Genomic DNA, 20,706 nt, shown 5'->3' with positions numbered 1-20,706 from the left:
GTCCCCCGAGTGTACCCCACATGGAGGGAGCTGAGGGGGCCCTGTCCCCCGAGTGTACCCCACATGGAGGGAGCTGAGGGGGCCCTGTCCCCCCAGTGCACCCCACAGGCAGGGAGCTGAGGGGGCCCTATCCCCCGAGTGTACCCCACATGGAGGGAGTTGAGGGCCCCCTGCCCCCCCAGTGCACCCCATGTGCGGGGGCTGCCGTGGTCAGTGGCTTCCTCATACTTGGCTCTGCCCAGGAACCGTGAGCTGATTGCATGGGGACAAAGCTGGCCCTGCTGAGTGGCCCCAAAGGTGACTGAGTGTGAGACTGGGGAGGGTCTGGGGACCCCCATCCTGAAGGGGCTCAGGGTCCCCACAGAGGGAGCCCAGCGTTCCCTCTCAGGATCCAGGCGGTTGGTCGTGGGGTCTCTAGAATTTGTTCTTAGGTTTTCCAAAGCTTATTTCTGGGCATAAAATCACGTTAGTGCCAGTGAATTCCAGGCGTTGCTAAGGGCACCATGGGGTCACTTCTGGGAATGCGGACGTTTGTGTGTGGGGCCCCGAGTGAGACGCGTGTTCCCATCCGGGTGAGGCAGCCTGGCTGCCCTGGGGAGGGTGAGCTGTGGCCCTGCAGCCACGCGGCCTGGAGAAGACGCCAAGGAGGGCCTCGGGCAGGTGGAGCACGCTGGACTCTGGTGTAGAATGTGGTGGTGGGATGTGTGAGCACGTCTGTGAGCACGTGTGACATGTGCGTGTGGCTGCATGTCTACGTGCAAGTGCACAGGGGGCCAGTGCATGAGCAAATGTGAGGAATTCATTGTGAGTGTGCAAGGGGCAAGTGTGTCATGTGTGCAAGTGTGAGGGGAGCATTGTATGAGGGGCACATGTGTGTTGCTGGGGCACATGTGTGTGAATCTCAGGTGTGTACAAATGTGTGAGGAGCACACGTGTGCAAGTGTGAGGGAGCATGTGTGTGAGGGACACATGTGTGTGAGGGAACACGTGTGTGTGAGGGTGCTGGGGCATGTGTGTGAAGGTGTGAGGGGCACAAGTATGTGAGTCATGTGTGTGTACAAGTGTGAGGAACACATGTATGGGGGCACATGTGAGTATGCTGGGGCACATGTGTGTACAAATGTGTGAGGCACATGTGTGCAATGTGAGGGAGCACATGTGTGAGGGGACTAGGGGTGCATGTGTAGAGGGGCGCGTGTGTATGAGGCACAGGTGGGAGGGAGTGCACGAGGGAGTGCTGTGCACGCGCTGCCTGGATTCGTCCACCTCTCTGGGCCCCGGCGTCTCTGTGCCTCGGTTTCCCCGGGCTGCACACAGGCTCTGCAGGTGTCCGGCCCCAGTGCCTGGCCTGCCGTGGGACCCTGGGGACCCGGCAGTGGCTGTTTTATCACCCAGCCCCGTGGAGCCCTGGGGGACCGCGCAGCAGGTCCCTTTGTCGAGGGGCAAACAGGCAGAGGGAGGACTCCGCAGTGCAGCTCCGACAGCTGCCACTCAGCAGCCAGGCTGCAGTGTGCGGCCCCGGGGGCGGTGATGGGGGGGTGTGTGTCCTGGTTGAGGAGGTGCTGTGGGAGTGGCTCTCGAATATGACCTTGGGGCAGCGGGTGGGCACTCAGGAAGAGGGGGCCCTGGTGCAGTGTCGGCCTCGCTGGTTGCATCTGACCTGGAGTGTTTCCCTGCTGGTGCGGTGCCTGGCAGTGTCCCTGTCCACACAGGCTGCACTAGGCATCTCTGCCTGGTGGCCCTGGACTGTGTGCATCCCGTGGTCTGACTCCACTCCCGTTCCCCGCTGGGTGCGAGGGTCAAGGCTCAGCTGAACAGCCAGCAGTGGCCAGACGCGTACTGTGCTGCGCCGGGCTGGGGGCTGGACCAGCGGATGCTGGGCCCTGAGGACCCGAGCACGGAGGGTGGGCGCCGGTGGGCCGCCCAGGCCCCGTCCATGTGGAGGGTTGAGCGTGAGCCTGGCTCCCTGGGCCCGGTGAGCTCGGTACACAGACTCCATGTGGCAGGCCACGGCCTCTGAGGCCCCACAGATGACGCGGAAGGACCTAGAAGCCCATCAGCGCTTTAGGGAGGAAGAAGCCACCTGCAGCTCTGTGTCGGGAAGCAGCTGGAGCGGCCGCAGTGCCACCTCGCTGAGCCCGGTCCCAGGGTCCCAGGCCGCCCGAGGCACTCCCCTGAGCGCAGGGCAGCACCTTGCACTCTGCTCGCTGGCGGTAGGACTGTGCCGTCCACTGTGCCATCCCAGGAGTGGCCCAGCACCTGCCGGCAGCAGAGAGCGGGTCCGCAGGGGAGCTTCTGGCCCTGGAGAGGCACACGGGTGTCCTGTGAGACACACGGGTGTCCTGTGAGTTTAAGAATAAAAATGGGGGTTGTGCGGCTCTGTCCCCCCAGCAGAGGATAGCAGGAGCCTGGGTATCTGGGGACAGGGGGTGCCGGGGCGGGCAGGGGTCTGAGCAGGTGGGGCGGCCATGCTCTTGGCGCCTGCCCCTCCCCGCCGGGGGTTCTCAGGCAACAGTTGCAGCCGGGAGTTGGAGCTGCAGCAAGCTGAGCGTTTTCTAAGTTCCAGTTTTACCACAGAACCGTGGCGCAGGCCCAGGCTGTAGGGGAGTCCTTGGTGGAAGGGAGAGTGGGGGCTGGGGGCAGCTGCCTCAGTGTCCCTGGGAGCTGGGGGTCCTGGCATGGAGCCCCTCACTCGCCGCACCCCACACACAGACCCAGCAGTTCCCAGTCCAACAAGCTGCCCCCGCTGTGCCTGTCCCTGTCCAGGAGCCCTGGCTGCTCTGCACATGTGGGCAGGAAAGGGTTAAAAGGCCTTGGGACACATCTGCAGGCACAGGTCCCCTGACTCCAGGTCTGCCCCTTTCTCTGGCTGCAGGAGGGAGAGGCCCCAGGCTAGGAATCAGGAATGGGGTGGGCGGGAAGCAGGAGGGGCGGAGCCCAGAGGCCCCGCCTCCGGAACGGAGTGGCCGCCCTGTGGGGCCCTGCCCGGCACAGCCCTGATGGCTCCCGACCCCAGCGGCCGCCTGGGCCTGCTGCTGCTGCTTACCTGCTGCCTCGCAGCCGCCAGGGCTGACCTCCTGAGCCTGGACTGGCTGTGGTCCTCCAAGGCCGCCAACCCCCCTGATGTCCAGGTCTCCGAGCACCAGGGCAGCCCAACTGTGCAGCCCACGGCGGACCCCACCACGCACGTGGCCCTGGGGCATGGCCCCACAGAACAAGGGCGCGTGGAGGAGCCGGATCCTCCCGCTGAACCCACCAGCCCTGCCGCCCCCGCCCCCTCCGCAGCCAGCCCAGACACGAAGGAGGAGAACGTCGCGGGTGTCGGAGCCAAGATCCTGAACGTGGCTCAGGGCATCCGGAGCTTTGTCCAGCTGTGGGATGACACCACCCCCACCGAGGGCTCTGCCGTGGTGACCTCGCCGGCCTCGGCGGCCGTCGCAGACCCCCTCACCCTCCCTGGGTCCTCCAGCGCCTCCCATGAGGACAGGACTGCTCTCCGGCCCAGCACCGAAGCTCCGAGCCCCCCGGCTGCTCCGACGACCGAGGCTGGCACTGTGCTGGCACCCACTCAACCGCCTGCCTCCCAGGCACTGCGTCGGGTGTCCCCAGGTAGAGCTTCTGTGTCCTCCCCACCAGGGAGGAGCCCGCGGCCCCTGTGGCAGTCCCCAGATCTGGACGGCAGAGGACCCTGGCCCATGGCGGCCACCCCCCACCGGCAGCACCGACTCCCTCCCGGCCACAACCTGGTGCCACTCCTGCTTCCGCTGGTGACGGGCGCCCTGGGTGCTCACGCGGCCCCCTCTGCACTCACCTCTGACCCCCTGGCCCCACGCTCGCACGTCCCGGCTGCAGCTTTCCTCGGTGACGGTGGTGCTTGGGTTTTCCGCGTGGTTCATCCTGCGGGGCAGGATTCCTCCAGTCCTGCTAACGACTCCGCGCTGCTCGGGGCCAGCCCCCGGGGCCCTCCCGCGCGCTGCCTGCCTCTGCCGGCATCCCTGCCCGTGTGCAGCCGCCTGGGCATCGGGCACGCCTGGCTGCCCAACCACCTGCGGCACGAGCACGGCGAGGAGGTGCAGGCCGCGGCGCAGGTGTGGGGGCGCCTCCTGCAGACACGCTGCCACCCCTTCCTCGCCTGGTTCTTCTGCCTGCTGCTGGCCCCGCCATGCGGCCTGGGCCGTCCGCCTGGGCCCCCACCATGCCGCCAGTTCTGTGAGGCCCTGGAGGACGCATGCTGGAGCTGCCTGGACGGGGGCCAGCTGCCCGTCGCCTGTGCCTCGCTGCCCGCCCAGGAGGACGGGTACTGTGTGTTCATTGGGCCGGCTGCAGGTAACTGGCTGGCCGCTGCCCTCCCCACCCTTCCTTTTTGCCTTGCCAGGTAAGCTGGACAGGGCCGACTCGAGCCTGGGACAGGGCCTGCCTGCCCCGTGCTGAGCCAGGTGACAGCGGCGGGGGAGGAGGCTGGGGACGTGGGAGGTGGGGGGCCGGATGTAACCGCAGATTCTCTGATGCCAGCGGCTGAGGCGGGGGTGTTGCCTGTACCAGGTGCCCCCAGAGCGGCCGACTGCATTTCGCCCTCCCCATGGCTCTGAGTTTGTCACAGCCTCCATGGAGGGCAGACAGGCATGGCGTAGTGTCAGAACCCGCCCGAGGGAGCTGGGACCCCCACCCACTCGCTGTCCCGTCTTCCTGGAGGGCCCGGCGTGTGGGGAGGGGCTGCTTGCTGTGGGGCGGCCACGCTGGATGCTGAGCCTGCCGGGGCCCTGGCCTGCTGCCTGCGCGCCCTGATCTGTGGGCTCCAGAACCTCCCCACTCGGGGCAGTGGGAGCACCCCCGGCGGTGCCCCCATCCCTGTGGGACCTGTCACTGTCACTGTCGCTGGCCGGGCAGGGGCTCTGGGGCAGCTGGAAGAGGCCCCAGCTCCTCTGTGTGCACAAAGGCCTGGCCCTTGAGTGGCACCTGCTCTCCTGGTGACCCCGACCAGCCCTGCCAGGTGTGGGTGTTCTGCCCTCTCTGCCCGGGGAGCGGCCTTGACCCTTGGGCCTTGGGATTTGGGGCTAGGCTGATGGGGGTGGGGTGTAGGTGCTGCGTGACCGGATGTCGCGGTGCTGGCCGCATGGGGCATGAGCTTGGGTGGTGCCCAGTGGGTCTCGGGGCCAGCTGTCCTCTTGTCCAGGAAGAGCCTGGCACCTCCACAGACCTCGGCTGGGCCTGGGTGCAGCTCGGAGGGGGGACAGCTGGGGTCAGGAAAGGGACAGTGCCACTGACAGGTGGTGCCTACCCTCAAGAAGGAAGCACCAGGGCTGGAATGGAGGGGACAGAGGGACAGGGACGGCTCGGACTGGGCACCCGGAGTGGTATGCACACGGCCTGCTCTGGGGGTGTGTGTGCGCAGAAGCAGAGGGGGAGCCGTGGTGGGCTTGGACCCGAGCCCCACACGGCCAGTCCCTGAACAGCCAAGAGCTGAGCCCGCCCAGCCGGCCACAGCTGGCTGAGCCTGCCTTGCCCTGCTCCTGCCAAGTGTGTGGGGAGGGGAGGTCCAGGCCCCTCCCCCAGCCCGGTCCTGCCTGCCCACCCCTCCTGCCCGGGCAGGCTCCCTGGCTGCCTGGTTCCTGATGCCTGGCTCCCGCTGGCGGGGCGTGGAGAGTGGGGGGTTCAGCCGTGGGGTGGGGTGGGGCGGGTCGGGGCGGTTCTCACACCAGTGAGGCCCAGGCAGGACTGCAGCTGGCCTGGTCAGTCAGTGGCCTTCACATCTGGACAGATGGGCTGCATCCCCCGCAGGGTCCTGGGGGACCCGCCATCAGGCTGACAGCCAACGTCCCCTCAGGCCAGAGGTGGAGCTGGGCAGCAGCAGGCCAGGACCCCTTCCTGTGCGTGACTGGGGGAGGGGCCTGCCCCCCCTCTGTGCCCCCAGCCCCTCCCTCTCAGGCTCCTGCACCCTGGGGTGAGCCCCTGCTCCTCCTGTGTTGGGCTGGACACTCAGGAGGAAGAAGCCAGGTAGGACAGGAAGAGTCAGGTGGGGGGCAGGCATGACGCTACTGCCTCCTTCCCTGGTCCTGTCCAGGGCTGTGGTGCAGCCCCTCGCGGCTGTGTGCACGGTCACGGGCCCTGCCCCCGATCCTGCACACCTGGTTTTGCCCCTGGGGTCCCATAGACCTGTGTTCCTGATCTTGCACCTGGTCCTGCACATTTGCACATCTGGCCTTATATACCTGTGCCCTTGACCCTGCACACCTGCTCCCATATACCCTACACACCCCGTCCCCTACCCCTGCACACCTGCTCCCATATACCCTACACACCCCGTCCCCTACCACTGCACACCTGCTCCCATATACCCTACACACCCCGTCCCCTACCCCTGCACACCTGCTCCCATATACCCTACACACCCCGTCCCCTACACTGCACACCTGCTCCCATATACCCTACACACCCTGTCCCCTACCCCTGCACACCTGCTCCCATATACCCTACACACCCTGTCCCCTACCACTGCACAGCTGCTCCCATATACCCTACACACCCCGTCCCCTACACTGCACACCTGCTCCCATATACCCTACACACCCCGTCCCCTACCACTGCACACCTGCTCCCATATACCCTACACACCCCGTCCCCTACCCCTGCACACCTGCTCCCATATACCCTACACACCCCGTCCCCTACCCCTGCACACCTGCTCCCATATACCCCTGCCCTACACACCCCGTCCCCTACCCCTGCACACCTGCTCCCATATACCCTACACACCCCGTCCCCTACCCCTGCACACCTGCTCCCATATACCCTACACACCCCGTCCCCTACCCCTGCACACCTGCTCCCATATACCCTACACACCCGTCCCCTACACTCACACCTGCTCCCATATACCCCTGCCCTACACACCCCGTCCCCTACCCCTGCACACCTGCTCCCATATACCCCTGCCCTACACACCCTGTCCCCTACCACTGCACACCTGCTCCCATATACCCTACACACCCCGTCCCCTACCCCTGCACACCTGCTCCCATATACCCTACACACCCCGTCCCCTACCCCTGCACACCTGCTCCCATATACCCCTGCCCTACACACCCCGTCCCCTACCCCTGCACACCTGCTCCCATATACCCTACACACCCCGTCCCCTACACTGCACACCTGCTCCCATATACCCTACACACCCCGTCCCCTACCCCTGCACACCTGCTCCCATATACCCTACACACCCCGTCCCCTACCCCTGCACACCTGCTCCCATATACCCTACACACCCCGTCCCCTACCCCTGCACACCTGGTCCCACATACCCTACACACCCTGTCCCCTACCCCTGCACACCTGCTCCCATATACCCTACACACCCCGTCCCCTACCCCTGCACACCTGCTCCCATATACCCTACACACCCCGTCCCCTACCCCTGCACACCTGCTCCCATATACCCTACACACCCCGTCCCCTACCCCTGCACACCTGCTCCCATATACCCTACACACCCCGTCCCCTACCCCTGCACACCTGCTCCCATATACCCTACACACCCCGTCCCCTACCCCTGCACACCTGCTCCCATATACCCCTGCCCTACACACCCCGTCCCCTACCACTGCACAGCTGGTCCCGCACATTTGCATGCCTGTGTGTCTTGTACACCTGCATACTTTGTCCTGCACACTTGCACCTGGTCCTGAACCTCTGTGTACCTGCACACCTATGTGCCTGTGCACCTGATCTTGCACACCTGCACACCTGGTCTCACACACTTGCACAACTGTGCACCTGGCCCCGAGGCTCTGCAGCCTTTTTTTTTTTTTTTCACAGAATGGACAGTGAGAGAGAGAGAGACAGAGAAAGGTCTTCTTTGCCGTTGGTTCACCCTCCAGCGGCCGCCGCGGCCGGCGCGCTGCGACCGGCACACCACACTGATCTGATGGCAAGAGCCAGGTGCTTCTCCTGGTCTCCTATGGGGTGCAGGGCCCAAGCACTTGGGCCATCCTCCACTGCCCTCCCGGGCCACAGCAGAGAGCTGGACAGGAAGAGGGGCAACCAGGACAGAATCCGGCGCCCCAACCGGGACTAGAACCCGGTGTGCCGGCGCCGTAAGGCAGAGGATTAGCCTAGTGAGCCGCGGCGCTGGCCGCTCTGCAGTCTTTAGTCCAGCCAGGCTTGTAGCGCCCCCATGTCTGCTCTGTGCACCACAGGGGAGCATGCAGTGGGTGCAGTGCCAGGCATCGGGGCGCAGCGAGTGGCCGGGAGGGAGCTCCTGCTGTGGCTGCACCTGCTGTTCCGCACGTACGAGGGCGCTCGTGGCCTCTGCCGTGTCATGAGCTTGACCCTCAGGTCCTTGAGGGAAGGAGTGAGACCCCCCAGGGGAGCAGGGCTGCTTCCAGGGTCCTCGCCTCAGCCTGGTCCATGAGTGGTCCAGCTGGAGATGGTGGGGCCTGCCGCTTCCTCCAGGAAGCCCCCAGCGCTGTTCAGTAGGGCTCTGTGAGTGGGAGGGAGCTTGCGTCAAGGACAGTGGCAGTGCGGCTGTGTTCTCAGGACCTCCGCAGCTCTGTAGAGCCTTCCTGAGCCTGGGCAGCCCGACAGGTCCTGTGTGAACGGCCGAACCCCGGGACCCCTGCCACCGCGTGCTGCCCATGTGCCCGCTGTGCACTTGCTGGTGGGGTCTCGTCCCCCAGGCCATCGCAGCCCCGCACGCTGTGCTGCCGGGCTCACGGCGGGCTCCATTGCAGCCCCGCGCGCTGTGCTGCCGGGCTCACGGCTGGCTCCTTTCCTCCGAGCCCAGCAGAAAACGTCTCCGTCCTTAGATCGCTCCGGTTGACCTGAGGCTTCTGTGTCACTTGGGTTGGAGAGGAGACAAGACCCCTCCAAGGGAAACAGCAGCACTGGGCTCCGAGCAGCCCAAGCTTAGGCTCGTAGCGCGCAGGTGCACCAGCAGGTGCACCAGCGTGGGGCTGGGGCGAGGCCGCGGCAGGTGCAGCAGTCCCGCGTGACTCTGCGAGAGGCGGCCCCCGGCGCTCCGGGCGGGTGTCCCTGTGGGCCTTTGCAGTACATCCGTGTGAAAAGTTTGAGGTGTGTGGTGCTGACTTTGTGTGGTTTCTGTGTTGTGTGCTTGGCCATCTCTCTGGCGAGCTCTGAGCGCAGGCGCAGGGTCCTGGCCTTGTGTGGCGACTGCGCAGGCGCGGGATCTCGGCGTAGGTCGGCCGCTGTACTAGGTCTCCAGGACCTGCCGTCCTGCGCTGGTGGCCTTGCCCTTGCACCTGCACCTCCCCGACCCTCGCCCCTGCTCCCCACTGCTCCTGTGGCGTCAGTGAGATGGCGTGGGACCCAGCCCCTCTGTGTGGCTTTGTCCACCTGTGCCGCCGCACGGGATGGGTTTGGTGGTTTTTAAGCCGGGTGGCACCCGTCGTGTGTATGCGCCACATGGTCTTCACCCGTTCGCCTGCCCGTGGACCAGGGCCGATCCCCAGCCTCGGCTGCTGTGAGCGCGCTGCAGTGCGCATGGCGGTGTGGCTGCTGCCGGTGCCTCGGAGGCGCAGGTCACCCCGGACGGGCGCCCAGACCTGGAGCTGGGGGATGGGCGGAGCCGTCCGATTTCTCGGGGAATTTCCATGCTGCTTTCCGAGATGGCTGTGCCAAGGAGCCGAGGACGCCGTCTGCGCCCCCCTGCCCCGCTGGCCCCTCTGGGGGCGCGCGTGCTGGAGCCCCCCTCCCCCTATCTGGGCTTCCCCAGGGAGCCGAGCTCACTTACGTGCTGGCCCTTGTGTGTCTGCTTGGAGACATGCCTGTCCCGGTGTGCTGCTCATTCAAAAGCGAATGTTCATTTCATGTCCTTAAGACAGAGTGTGGGGGAGGTGCATCTCACATTGCTGGTTCACTCCCCAGACGCTTACGAGGGCTGGGCCGGGCTGAAGCCAGGAGCCAGGAGCTCCCTCTGACCTCCCACGTAGGTGGCAGGGGCCGGAAGCAAAGCAGCTGGGACCTAAACCAGCGCTCCAGCGTGGAATCCACGGTGCCCGCCCGTTTTGCTGTTTTGAGCCGGGTGATTTGCTTCTGTGTGGTTGGGTCGCGAGTTCCTGTGCGTACCGAGAGCTACACCGTGGTGATGTGTGGTTGCAGGCGTTGGCTCTGTCCACACCTCGTTGGCCCTGCCTGGTCAGTGGCTGCCCGCTGGGTGGGGTGCCAGCCGTCTCCCTTGCTGTCCCTCTGCACCACGCGACCACTGTGGGAGGGGCCGTGGAAACACGCCACAGGGGACCTCGGCTAGGAGGGACTGTGGGGACACGCCACAGGGGACCTCGGCTGGGAGGGGCTACAGGGACATGCCACACGGGGCCTCTCCTGGGAGGGGCTACAGGGACATGCCACACGGGGCCTTCCCTGGGAAGGGCTGTGGGAACATGCTACATGGGACCTCCCTGGGAAGGGCTGTGGGGACATGCTACATGGGGCCTCCCTGGGAGGGGCTACAGGGACATGCCACATGGGACCTCCCTGGGAAGGGCTACAGGGACATGCCACACGGGGCCTTCCCTGGGAGGGGCTGTGGGGACATGCTACACTGGGCCTCTCCTGGGAGGGGCTGTGGGGACATGCCACACGGGACCTCTCCTGGGAAGGGCTGTGGGGACATGCCACACAGGGCCTCTCCTGGGAAGGGCTGTGGGGACATGATACATGGGACCTCCCTGGGAGGGGCTGTGGGGACATGCCACACCGGGCCTCTCCTGGGAGGGGCTCTAGGGCCTCTGGCCTCACTTGGACATAGGACAAGGCCCTGTCACCTTCAGTCTCACTAAGGAGGAACGAGGCAGCATGGGGGCCACCGCGCTGCCCGCTCACTGGGGTGGAGGGCTCACAGGTTGCCACCCTGTGCCACGGCGAAGCCGTTTTCCCCCCATTTCCTCTCTGCGGTAAAATGCACTCTGTTCACACGTGCAGCTCGTTACCGTGTCAGCTTCCCAGTGAACTCTGTCCCCGTGACACTGACGCCCCCCTGCATTCCCACACTGCTGGGGACACGAGTGGCCGGGCTGCAGCTAGGGGAGGGGCTGCCGGGGACACGAGTGGCTGGGCTGCAGCTAGGGGAGGGGCTGCCGGGGACACGAGTGGCTGGGCTGCAGCCGTGGAGAGGGGCTGCCGGGGACACGAGTGGCCGGGCTGCAGCCGTGGGGAGGACGCTGCTGGAGACACGAGTGGCCGGGCTACAGCTAGGGGAGGGGCTGCCGGGGACACGAGTGGCCGGGCTTCAGCTGGGGGAGGGGCTGCCGGGGACACGAGTGGCCACATGTCTCCTCGAGACCCTGTTCTCGGCTCTGTGGGTCTGCACCTGGGGCTGCTTCTGCCATGTGGTGTGGTGTCCCTCGTGTCCCTGCCTGTCTCTCCTGGCCCTTGGCTGTGACCGCATTGGTGCCGGGGCACGAGGCGGCACTGCTGTGGCTCTGAGTCCCCGGAGCAGCCTCCCCCACGGGTCACTCACTCGTGCCGCCTTGCACAGCTGCCCGCTGCACGCGCTGCCCTTGTTGGAGTGAGGCTTTTCCTGTGTTCTTTATGTGTTTTGGTATTCGTCCGTTATGTACACGAGCTGCAGGTACTTTTCTGGGTCTCTGGGCTGCCTTTCATTCCATTAATACTTGGTTTTGATGCAAAAATAGTTTATGTTTTTGTAGTTTGTCTGTCTGTTCTTTACTGCTGAGTCAGACGTCACGGAGCTTCCGCTGGCCCTCGTGTTCTGTAGAGTGGGTGTCACCTCGGGTCCTGGGTGCGTGTTGAGTTGACTTCGTGTGTGGAGTGAGCGAGGGTCCAGCTCACTCCTGGCAGTGGGCGTCCGGTTGCCCAGCACCGGGATCCCCTGAGCACTGCCGGCTGGAGTCCGGCTTCCGCTCTCCTGTTGGCCTGACGTGGTCTGGACGCCGGTGCGCCCCCCACCCAGGACGAGAGCTCCCTGCTGCGTCTCGGTCGGCGTTCACGACTTATTTCCCCAGGATTTGTCAGGGATCTGTGAGATCCACGTGAGTTTCACCGTGGAATCTCCTGTTTCTGCCAAAAACACCACTAGGGTTTGGTCGGCAATGCGCAGACCCTGGAGGGCGCCCTGGGCAGTGCCCCCCCCGCCGGGGTCCTGCTGGACGTGTGTCCCCTCCAGGAGTCACCCGAAGGCCCAGTCCCCGGGGACGAGTGGGCACAGTGAGTGCCCTTTGCTTCTGATCCTCGCTCAGCAGGACACAGAGGCCAGCGCCTGGGGAGGCTGCGGTGACAGTGCCACCATGGAAGAGGGGGCCCTGCCCACGGCCACCCTGAGGTGTGGGTGTCCATCACTGTGGGGTCTGAGTGACCATCACTGTGGGTGTCCATCACTGTGGGTGTCCATCACTGTGTGTGTCCATCACTGTGGGGTCTGAGTGACCATCACTGTGGGTATCCACACTGAGGTGTGAGGTGTCCATCACTGTGGGGTGTGGGTGTCCATCACTGTGGGTGTCCATCACTGTGGGGTGTGGGTGTTCATCACTGTGGGTATCCACACTGTGAGGTGTGAGGTGTCCATCACTGTGGGGTGTAGGTGTCCATCACTGTGGGGTGTGGGTGTCCATCACTGTGGGTGTCCATCACTGTGGGTGTCCATCACTGTGGGGTCTGAGTGACCATCACTGTGGGTATCCACACTGTGAGGTGTGAGGTGTCCATCACTGTGGGTGTCCATCACTGTGGGGTGTAGGTGTCCATCACTGTGGGTATCCACACTGTGAGGTGTGAGGTGTCCATCACTGTGGGGTGTAGGTGTCCATCACTGTGGGGTACGGGTGTCCATCACTGTGGGTGTTCATCACTGTGGGTGTCCATCACTGTGGGGTGTAGGTGTTCATCACTGTGGGGTGTGGGTGTCCATCACTGTGTGTGTCCATCACTGTGGGTGTCCATCACTGTGATGTCTGAGTGACCGTCACTGTGGGTATCCACACTGTGAGGTGTAAGGTGTCCATCACTGTGGGGTGTAGGTGTCCATCACTGTGGGGGTACGGGTGTCCATCACTGTGGGTGTCCATCACTGTGGGTGTCCATCACTGTGATGTCTGAGTGACCATCACTGTGGGTATCCACACTGTGAGGTGTGAGGTGTCCATCACTGTGGGGTGTAGGTGTCCATCACTGTGGGGTACGGGTGTCCATCACTGTGGGTGTCCATCACTGTGAGGTCTGAGTGACCATCACTGTGGGTATCCACACTGTGAGGTGTGAGGTGTCCATCACTGTGGGTGTCCATCACTGTGGGGTGTAGGTGTCCATCACTGTGGGTATCCACACTGTGAGGTGTGAGGTGTCCATCACTGTGGGGTGTAGGTGTCCATCACTGTGGGGTACGGGTGTCCATCACTGTGGGTGTTCATCACTGTGGGTGTCCATCACTGTGGGGTGTAGGTGTTCATCACTGTGGGGTGTGGGTGTCCATCACTGTGTGTGTCCATCACTGTGGGTGTCCATCACTGTGATGTCTGAGTGACCGTCACTGTGGGTATCCACACTGTGAGGTGTAAGGTGTCCATCACTGTGGGGTGTAGGTGTCCATCACTGTGGGGGTACGGGTGTCCATCACTGTGGGTGTCCATCACTGTGGGTGTCCATCACTGTGATGTCTGAGTGACCATCACTGTGGGTATCCACACTGTGAGGTGTGAGGTGTCCATCACCATGGGGTGTAGGTGTCCATCACTGTGAGGTGTGTGTGTCCATCATTGTGAGGTCTGAGTGACCATCACTGTGGGTATCCACACTGTGAGGTATAAGGTATCCAATACTGTGGGGTGTAGGTGTCCATCACTGTGGGGTACGGGTGTCCATCACTGTGGGTGTCCATCACTGTGGGGTGTGGATGTCCATCACTGTGATGTATGAGTGACCATCACTGTGGGTATCCACACTGTGAGGTGTGAGGTGTGAGGTGTCCATCACCGTGGGGTGTAGGTGTTCATCACTGTGGGGTGTGGGTGTCCATCACTGTGGGTGTCCATCACTGTGGGGTGTAGGTGTCCATCACCATGGGGTGTGGGTGTCCATCACTGTGGGGTGTAGGTGTCCATCACTGCAGGGTGTGTGTGTCCATCACTGTGGGTATCCACACTGTGAGGTGTGAGGTGTCCATCACCATGGGGTGTAGGTATCCATCACTGTGAGGTGTATGTGTCCATCACTGTGAGGTCTGAGTGACCATCACTGTGGGTATCCACACTGTGAGGTGTAAGGTGTCCATCACTGTGGGGTGTAGGTGTCCATCACTGTGGGGGTACAGGTGTCCATCACTGTGGGTGTCCATCACTGTGGGTGTCCATCACTGTGATGTCTGAGTGACCATCACTGTGGGTATCCACACTGTGAGGTGTGAGGTGTCCATCACCATGGGGTGTAGGTGTCCATCACTGTGGGGTACGGGTGTCCATCACTGTGGGTGTCCATCACTGTGTGTGTCCATCACCGTGGGGTGTAGGTGTTCATCACTGTGGGGTGTGGGTGTCCATCACTGTGGGGTGTGTGTGTCCATCACTGTGGGGTGTAGGTGTCCATCACTGCAGGGTGTGTGTGTCCATCACTGTGATGTCTGAGTGACCATCACTGTGGGTATCCACACTGTGAGGTGTGAGGTATCCATCACCATGGGGTGTGGGTGTTCATCACTGTGGGGTGTGGGTGTCCATCACTGTGGGGTGTAGGTGTCCATCACTGTGGGTGTCCATCACCATGGGGTGTAGGTGTCCATCACTGTGGGGTGTGGGTGTCCATCACTGTGGGGTGTAGGTGTCCATCACTGTGGGTGTCCATCACCATGGGGTGTAGGTGTCCATCACTGTGGGGTGTGGGTGTCCATCACTGTGATGTCTGAGTGACCATCACTGTGGGTATCCACACTGTGAGGTGTGAGGTATCCATCACCATGGGGTGTAGGTGTCCATCACTGTGGGGTGTGGGTGTCCATCACTGTGGGGTGTGTGTGTCCATCACTGTGGGGTGTGTGTGTCCATCACTGTGGGTGTCCATCACTGTGGGTGTCCATCACTGTGGCGTGTGTGTGTCCATCACTGCGGGTGTCCATCACTGAAGGGTGTGCATGTCCATCCCTGGCTGCAGTGCTGGGTTCCAGCAGTGCTGGACAGCTGCCAGCAGTCAGACTCCTGGCCTGTGAGCGTGGGCCTGCTTCCCGCTGTCCGTGTCGAGTTTCATTTCTCCAGCAGCGTTTCGCGGTTCTCCTGTGTTTCACCTGCGTGGTTAGGTCAGTGCCCGAGATTTTGTTGTCTCGGTGTTGCTGTGGATGGGTCGCCTTGTGATCTGCTCTCTGGATGGTTCTGTGGTTAATGTGTGGAAATTCGGTGCTGTCTGTGGACTTTGCACCCTGCTTTCGTGGGATCTTCAGGCTTTCTTCACTCAAGGGGGTGGTGTCCGGTGTGCATGCTCTTCACCTCCAACCAGCCCCGTCCTGCTGGCCTGTTTGCTGAGCGGACCATTCTCTGCCGGCCAGCTCCCTGGTGCCTGGATCCAATGGTGCTGGGCTGACCAGAGGGGCCACCCGCCGTGTTCCCCATTCCCGGGAAGGTGTCCGTCCCCCAGGGAGGCCGCATGCCCTCCAACTGGGCCGGGCCGGCAGTGTGGGAGGCGATGATGTCATCTGCTCCTGGGGCATGCAGCCCAGGCCAGGATCCAGTGACCCAGGGCCAGGGCCTTCTCCAGGCGAGTGTCCCCCCACGGGAGCCGTGAGGAATGTGGTAGGAGGAAGGGGAGTTTGGGAGGAGCCGCCTGTGGCTCTGCAGGGACCTGGCCGGGTCAGGCTGCGAGCTGGCAGCTGTGGCCTTCTGCTGTCTTCCTGGGCAGGGTAGGGGCGGCATCCCGCTCTGTCACCAGCACTCAGGCCCGTGAGCCCTGCCTCTGACCCTGGAGTGTCCCCAAGGGGACCCTGGGCCCCCAGGCTTCTGATGAGCAGGGACCGCCATGGCAGCTGTCACTGGGTTGGCAGTGGCACTGTCAGCAGGAAGTGACCGCCCAGGGCCAGCCCAGCCATGCTCTCTGGCCGTGGCCTTCAGGCAGCAGGTGCAAGGCCAGGCTGTGTCCATGGAGGCCTCTGTCCACTCTGCACCTGGCCGGCTCTGCTTCCAGTTGGCGCTAGTGTCCTGGCAGTCGGGGTTGGGCTGAGGCCCACAGGGAGCTCCGACCAGCAGGCCCCACCACCCACGTGGCCGGGACCCTGGCCACCAGAGTGCAGGGCTGCCCGGGCCCAGAGGGCGCCTCCCGCAGGGTCCCGTCTTGCTTCTGTGTTCGTTTTCTTCTCAAGGAGCTTGAAAGACAACCTGTCTCCCAAAGTCGGGGTTCAGCTTCTGTGCCCCAGGGAACCCCACATCAGCTTGGCCTGTGGCAGGGGCCCAGCCTGTGCGGCCGCAGTGCACACGTACACACTCAATTCTCATGAACACTCGCACACTCACTCCTGTGCACTCACACATGTGCCCGCTCATGCACTCACACTCATGTTCTCATGAACACACATGTATGCATGCTCATGATCTCTCGAGAACTCACAAGCACTTGTACACACACACTCACTTGTACACGCACACCCCTGTGTGCTCACACACCTGCCCCAACCATCTCTCCACAGCCTCCATGAGACGCCTCACGCTCTTGCTGTGAGTGTCCCGGTGTGGGCTTCCCCCATGCAACCTGGGGGGCTCTGGGGTCCCCTGCAGGGAAGCCATGAGGACCATGGGAGTGACGGGAGGGCGGCTCTGAGGAGAGCGGCCCTGTTCTCCTTGTCTGCCAGGAGCTTGCTGTGTGCGGGACCAGCTCTCGGTGCACAGGAGCCTGGGGGTGGGGGCATTTGGAAGAGCCTGGGTGGGGGCATCTGGAGCCTGGGAGGGGTCTGACGCCTGGGGAGTATCTGGAGCCTGGGAGGGGGGAGTTGGAGCTGGGGGGCCATCTGGAGCCTGGGAGGGGTCTGAAGCCTGGGAGGGGTCTGACGCCTGGGGAGTATCTGGAGCCTGGAAGGGGGGAGTCTGGAGCTGGGGGGCCATCTGGAGCCTGGGGGGCGTCTAGGCGCCTCTTCTCCTTTCTTGCCACTGAGGGATGGCTTCCTTCAGGTAATGCCTGGCGCTGCTGTTCCTGGGGTCAGAGCGAGGGGGACAGGCAGGGGCTGGTGGGGGCTCTGCACTCCTGTGGGGATGCTCCCCTCCCCCAGCCGGCTGCGATGTCGCTGGGGGTCCCCCTGTGGCCTGTGAGCCCCTGGAGGAAGAGGGGCACTGCCTAATTCCTTGCAGCTGGTTTTCTCTCTGTTTGAAGACATGTTTGTTTGAAAGGCAGAGTTAGAGAGGGAGTGACAGAGTCTTCCACTTGCTGGAAGGAGCCTGGAGCTCCATGTGGGTCTCCCACGGGGGTGCAGGGGCCCAGGTCCTCGGGCCGCCCTCCGCGCCCTCCGAGCACAGGAGCAGGGAGCTGGCGGCACATGGGGGACTCCGGCACTCACGGGGGACGCCGGCACCGCAGGCGGTGGCCTAACCCGCTGCGCCAGGAGCTGGCCCTCGCAGGTGGTTTCTGTAGCGTGGCTGGGGCCTTGACGAGCGGGGGTGGCCGCCGGTGGTCCGAGGGGCGGCAGGCCCCCAGCCTCGTGGCCCGGGCGGAGGTGGGGCTGCAGGGCTCCTCACCGTATCGCTTGCTCTTGCAGAGGGCTCCGGCGACGAGGTCGGGCTGCTGCAGCTCCTCGGCGAGCCCCCGCCCCAGCAGGTGACGGAGGTGGAGGACCCCGCCGTCGGGCTGGCCTACGTCTTCGGGCCGGACGCCAACAGCGGCCAGGCGGCCCAGTACCACTTCCCCAGCCCCTTCTTCCGGGACTTCTTGCTGCTGTTCCGCGTCCGGCCGGCCACGGAGCGCGCCGGGGTGCTGTTCGCCATCACGGACCCGGCGCAGGCCGTGGTCACGCTGGGCGTGAAGGTCTCGGAGGTGCGGGACGGGCACCAGCTCATCTCGCTGCTCTACACGGAGCCGGGCGCCCGCCACACCCACACGGCCGCCAGCTTCCGCCTGCCCGCCTTCGTCGGCCAGTGGCTGCGCTTCGCACTCAGCGTGGACGGCGGCCACGTGACGCTCTACGTGGACTGCGAGGAGTTCCAGAGGGTGCCGTTCACGCGCTCTGCACAGGGCCTGCGGCTGGAGCCTGGCTCTGGCCTCTTTGTGGCTCAGGCCGGAGGAGCCGACCCTGACAAGTTCCAGGTAACCTGAGAGGACGCTGGGGCCAGCCCCGGGCAGCTGGGCTTCCCCTGAGTCCCGGGAGGGGCCGCCATGCTCTTGCCCTCTTGCATCCGACGCCCGCCCTGCCACGGTCAGGAGCCCCGCCCCCACCCCGTGTGAGCCGGGCACGGCGGGGGGCAGGGGCGGGGGCGGCTGGGTCTCAGGGCCCTGTGAGAAGTCCGGCCATTTGAAGCCGGTGACGGCCGAGCAGTGAGCTGCTCAGGGCCCTTCTGGGGGTGGCCGCCAGCCTCTGAGTGACCCGTCCCAGGGGGTTCGCACCTCAGGGCAGTGTGGGTGGGACTTCCCCAGTGGTGGCCGGCATGTGTCTGCCCTGCTGCTCCAGGGAAGTGGACAGAGCCCTGAGCAGGGGCAGGGTCACGTCTCTGAGCCCAGGGCTGGCATCTCGGTCCCCTGGGAGCAGCCGCGTGGGTGCCCTCGGCCAGCGCTGACTCACTGGCCTGGATTCTGGTGCTGGGGCCGCCCCGACAGGGGTCCCTGTGCGGGGGGGTGTCCTTGGGACAGAGAGTTAATTATTGTCCAGACAGAGGCCGCTTGTTTGAAGCTGTTCCACGTCCCAGGGTCTCGGCTCTGAAGCTGACCTTTTGCCCTTGGCAGCAACTTTTAACCCTCGTGGCTCAGGAGCCCAGGACTTTGAGATCCAACTGGGCCTCTGTGTTTTCCTTTTGACTTGCAAACATGATTGACGGGAAGGAGACTGGTGCCAGTCACACCAGTGGGGTGGGGCAGTCGGCTGATGGGGGCCTCTGGGAAGCCTGCCTGGCATTGCAGCCGCCGGCATCTGTGACACGTGTGTAGCACAAGGGGTCCCAGGCAAAGGCACTGCTGTGGTGAGGACGACTCGGCTTTCCACCTCCTCTGTCCACCTCGTTGCTGGCAGTTTGCCTTGTCCTTTGTGACCGTCCTGTTCCTGGTTTTTTCAGGACAGGTTCAGCGACTTCTTATTGATTTGTAGAAACTCTTGACATATGAAAGAACAGGAGCCTTGGTTTTTATGACGTCGATTTTATTACCCCGTTCATTCTGTGTTGGATGTCAGAAGTGGCCTGAAGAAACGCCCAGGACTCTGTCTCTGCAGAACCTCTCACAGTTGGAAATGGGGCGGGGCTTTGGGCCCCTGTCCAGAGGCCTGTGCAGTTCCTTGGTCCACTAGGTGTGTCCCCGAGACCCTGGAGCTCAGACTTTTCTCTGTGGGTTCCCAGCTGGGAGGAGGCGACGCGTGTGAGCAGAGCGAGTTCTGATCAGGGCGAGAGTCGCACAGACGCCTCGTTCTAGATGTGCAGATTCTGGGGTCGGCAGGACCGAGCCCAGAGCTGCCAGAGCTGCCGGAGACCGAATCCTTCACGCCCCCACACCACCCACCCAGGGTCGGAGCCGGCCTCACCCAGGGCACCCACGGTTCTCCTTGGCCGAGGGCAGGGTCGGAGGAGGCCTTTAGGGTCAGAAGCCAGAGCCGCTCACCCCGCCCAGCGACCAGGATGCTCCCTGGAGCCCCAGCCGCGCTGCGTCACGTGTACCTGTGGGCACCACGTGTGCTCGGCAGGTGCGCTGCCCTGACTCCTGCTCGAAGTGTCCCCGGTTCTCGGTGGCCTGGTTTTCTTTATCTCTGTGACGCGTCCCTTGCTCTGGCCTCATTCTTTTGATGTCAGCCGTCTGTTTGCAGATGAGCGTCCCACGAATGCCCTCTGACCCCGGCCGTGCGGGCGCCACGCCAGCGGCTCAGGAGAGGGAGCCCTGCCGTCGCCTGTGCTCTGTTCAACGGCCAAAGCAGTGGAGGCCGCGGATTTTGCTCCGTGTGCAGCCGTGGCCACGTCGCACAGAAAGTGGGTGATGGGAGAGAGGTGGCCTTGCCTCGCGAGGGGCGGAGCAAAGGATAGGTTCTGCCTCCTCCTCCCGGGAGCTGGGGGCACCCACAGGTCTGAGCGCAGCCTGGCGCTTCCTGGCGCTCAGCTCACCTGGCCCCTTCCCGACACCCTCTTTTGACGACAGCCGCTTCGCGCCTCCGGAGTGACCCGGGAGTGCTGCGGTCTGCATGTGGTGCTGCCACAGAAATGCCATTTCCTGGTTTAGCTGGAACTGGAGGGAGAGACAGGACAGAGTTGTCTGTACGGAGATGATGAGCCTGGGTGTGGCCACGTGGCAGGACCCTGAGGACAAGCCGTGTGCTCGGTGGACAGCGTGGACGGAGTGTGGTGGCCCGAGTCACTAGCGCAGCCTAGGGATGGGTGCAGGTTGGGCAGGGTCACTCGGGGGACCCAGGGAAGGTGCAGGCTGCACGGAGCGTGTGGACCCGAGTCGCTGGGCGTCCGGGGCCGGGGAGTGCCGTACCTGCCAGGCTCCCCTGCAGGAGGCAGCTTTGCCGGGGTGGGGGTGAGGAGAGGGGCCGGAGGGTGCCGGAGCTCACGCACGGCCACCGTGCACGGCCCCAGACAG

At 64.0% G+C, this 20,706-nt stretch overlaps 1 protein-coding gene across 3 annotated transcripts in view; it reads left to right on the top strand.

Annotated features, from left to right (window-relative positions):
- The window catches only part of COL18A1 (collagen type XVIII alpha 1 chain), an 85,659-nt gene that overhangs the window by 29,056 nt on the left and 35,897 nt on the right, over window positions 1–20,706 (top strand). Inside the window, exons 1-2 of one of the 3 annotated variants that reach the window (XM_070071756.1) lie at window positions 2,968–3,609; window positions 17,693–18,237. In XM_070071756.1, the coding sequence (XP_069927857.1) occupies window positions 3,000–3,609; window positions 17,693–18,237 (1,155 nt within the window). In that variant the 5' untranslated portion in view covers window positions 2,968–2,999. Of the gene's footprint in view, window positions 1–2,967; window positions 4,327–17,692; window positions 18,238–20,706 lie in introns of those variants that run through there. The other 2 variants (XM_070071755.1, XM_070071757.1) reach the window with 2 other exon arrangements.

The sequence above is a fragment of the Oryctolagus cuniculus genome, chromosome 4 (assembly GCF_964237555.1).
Source record: "Oryctolagus cuniculus chromosome 4, mOryCun1.1, whole genome shotgun sequence".
NCBI lineage: Eukaryota > Metazoa > Chordata > Mammalia > Lagomorpha > Leporidae > Oryctolagus > Oryctolagus cuniculus.
Note: the sequence above shows the minus strand (reverse complement) of the source record. Positions and strands in the feature narration are given on the sequence as shown.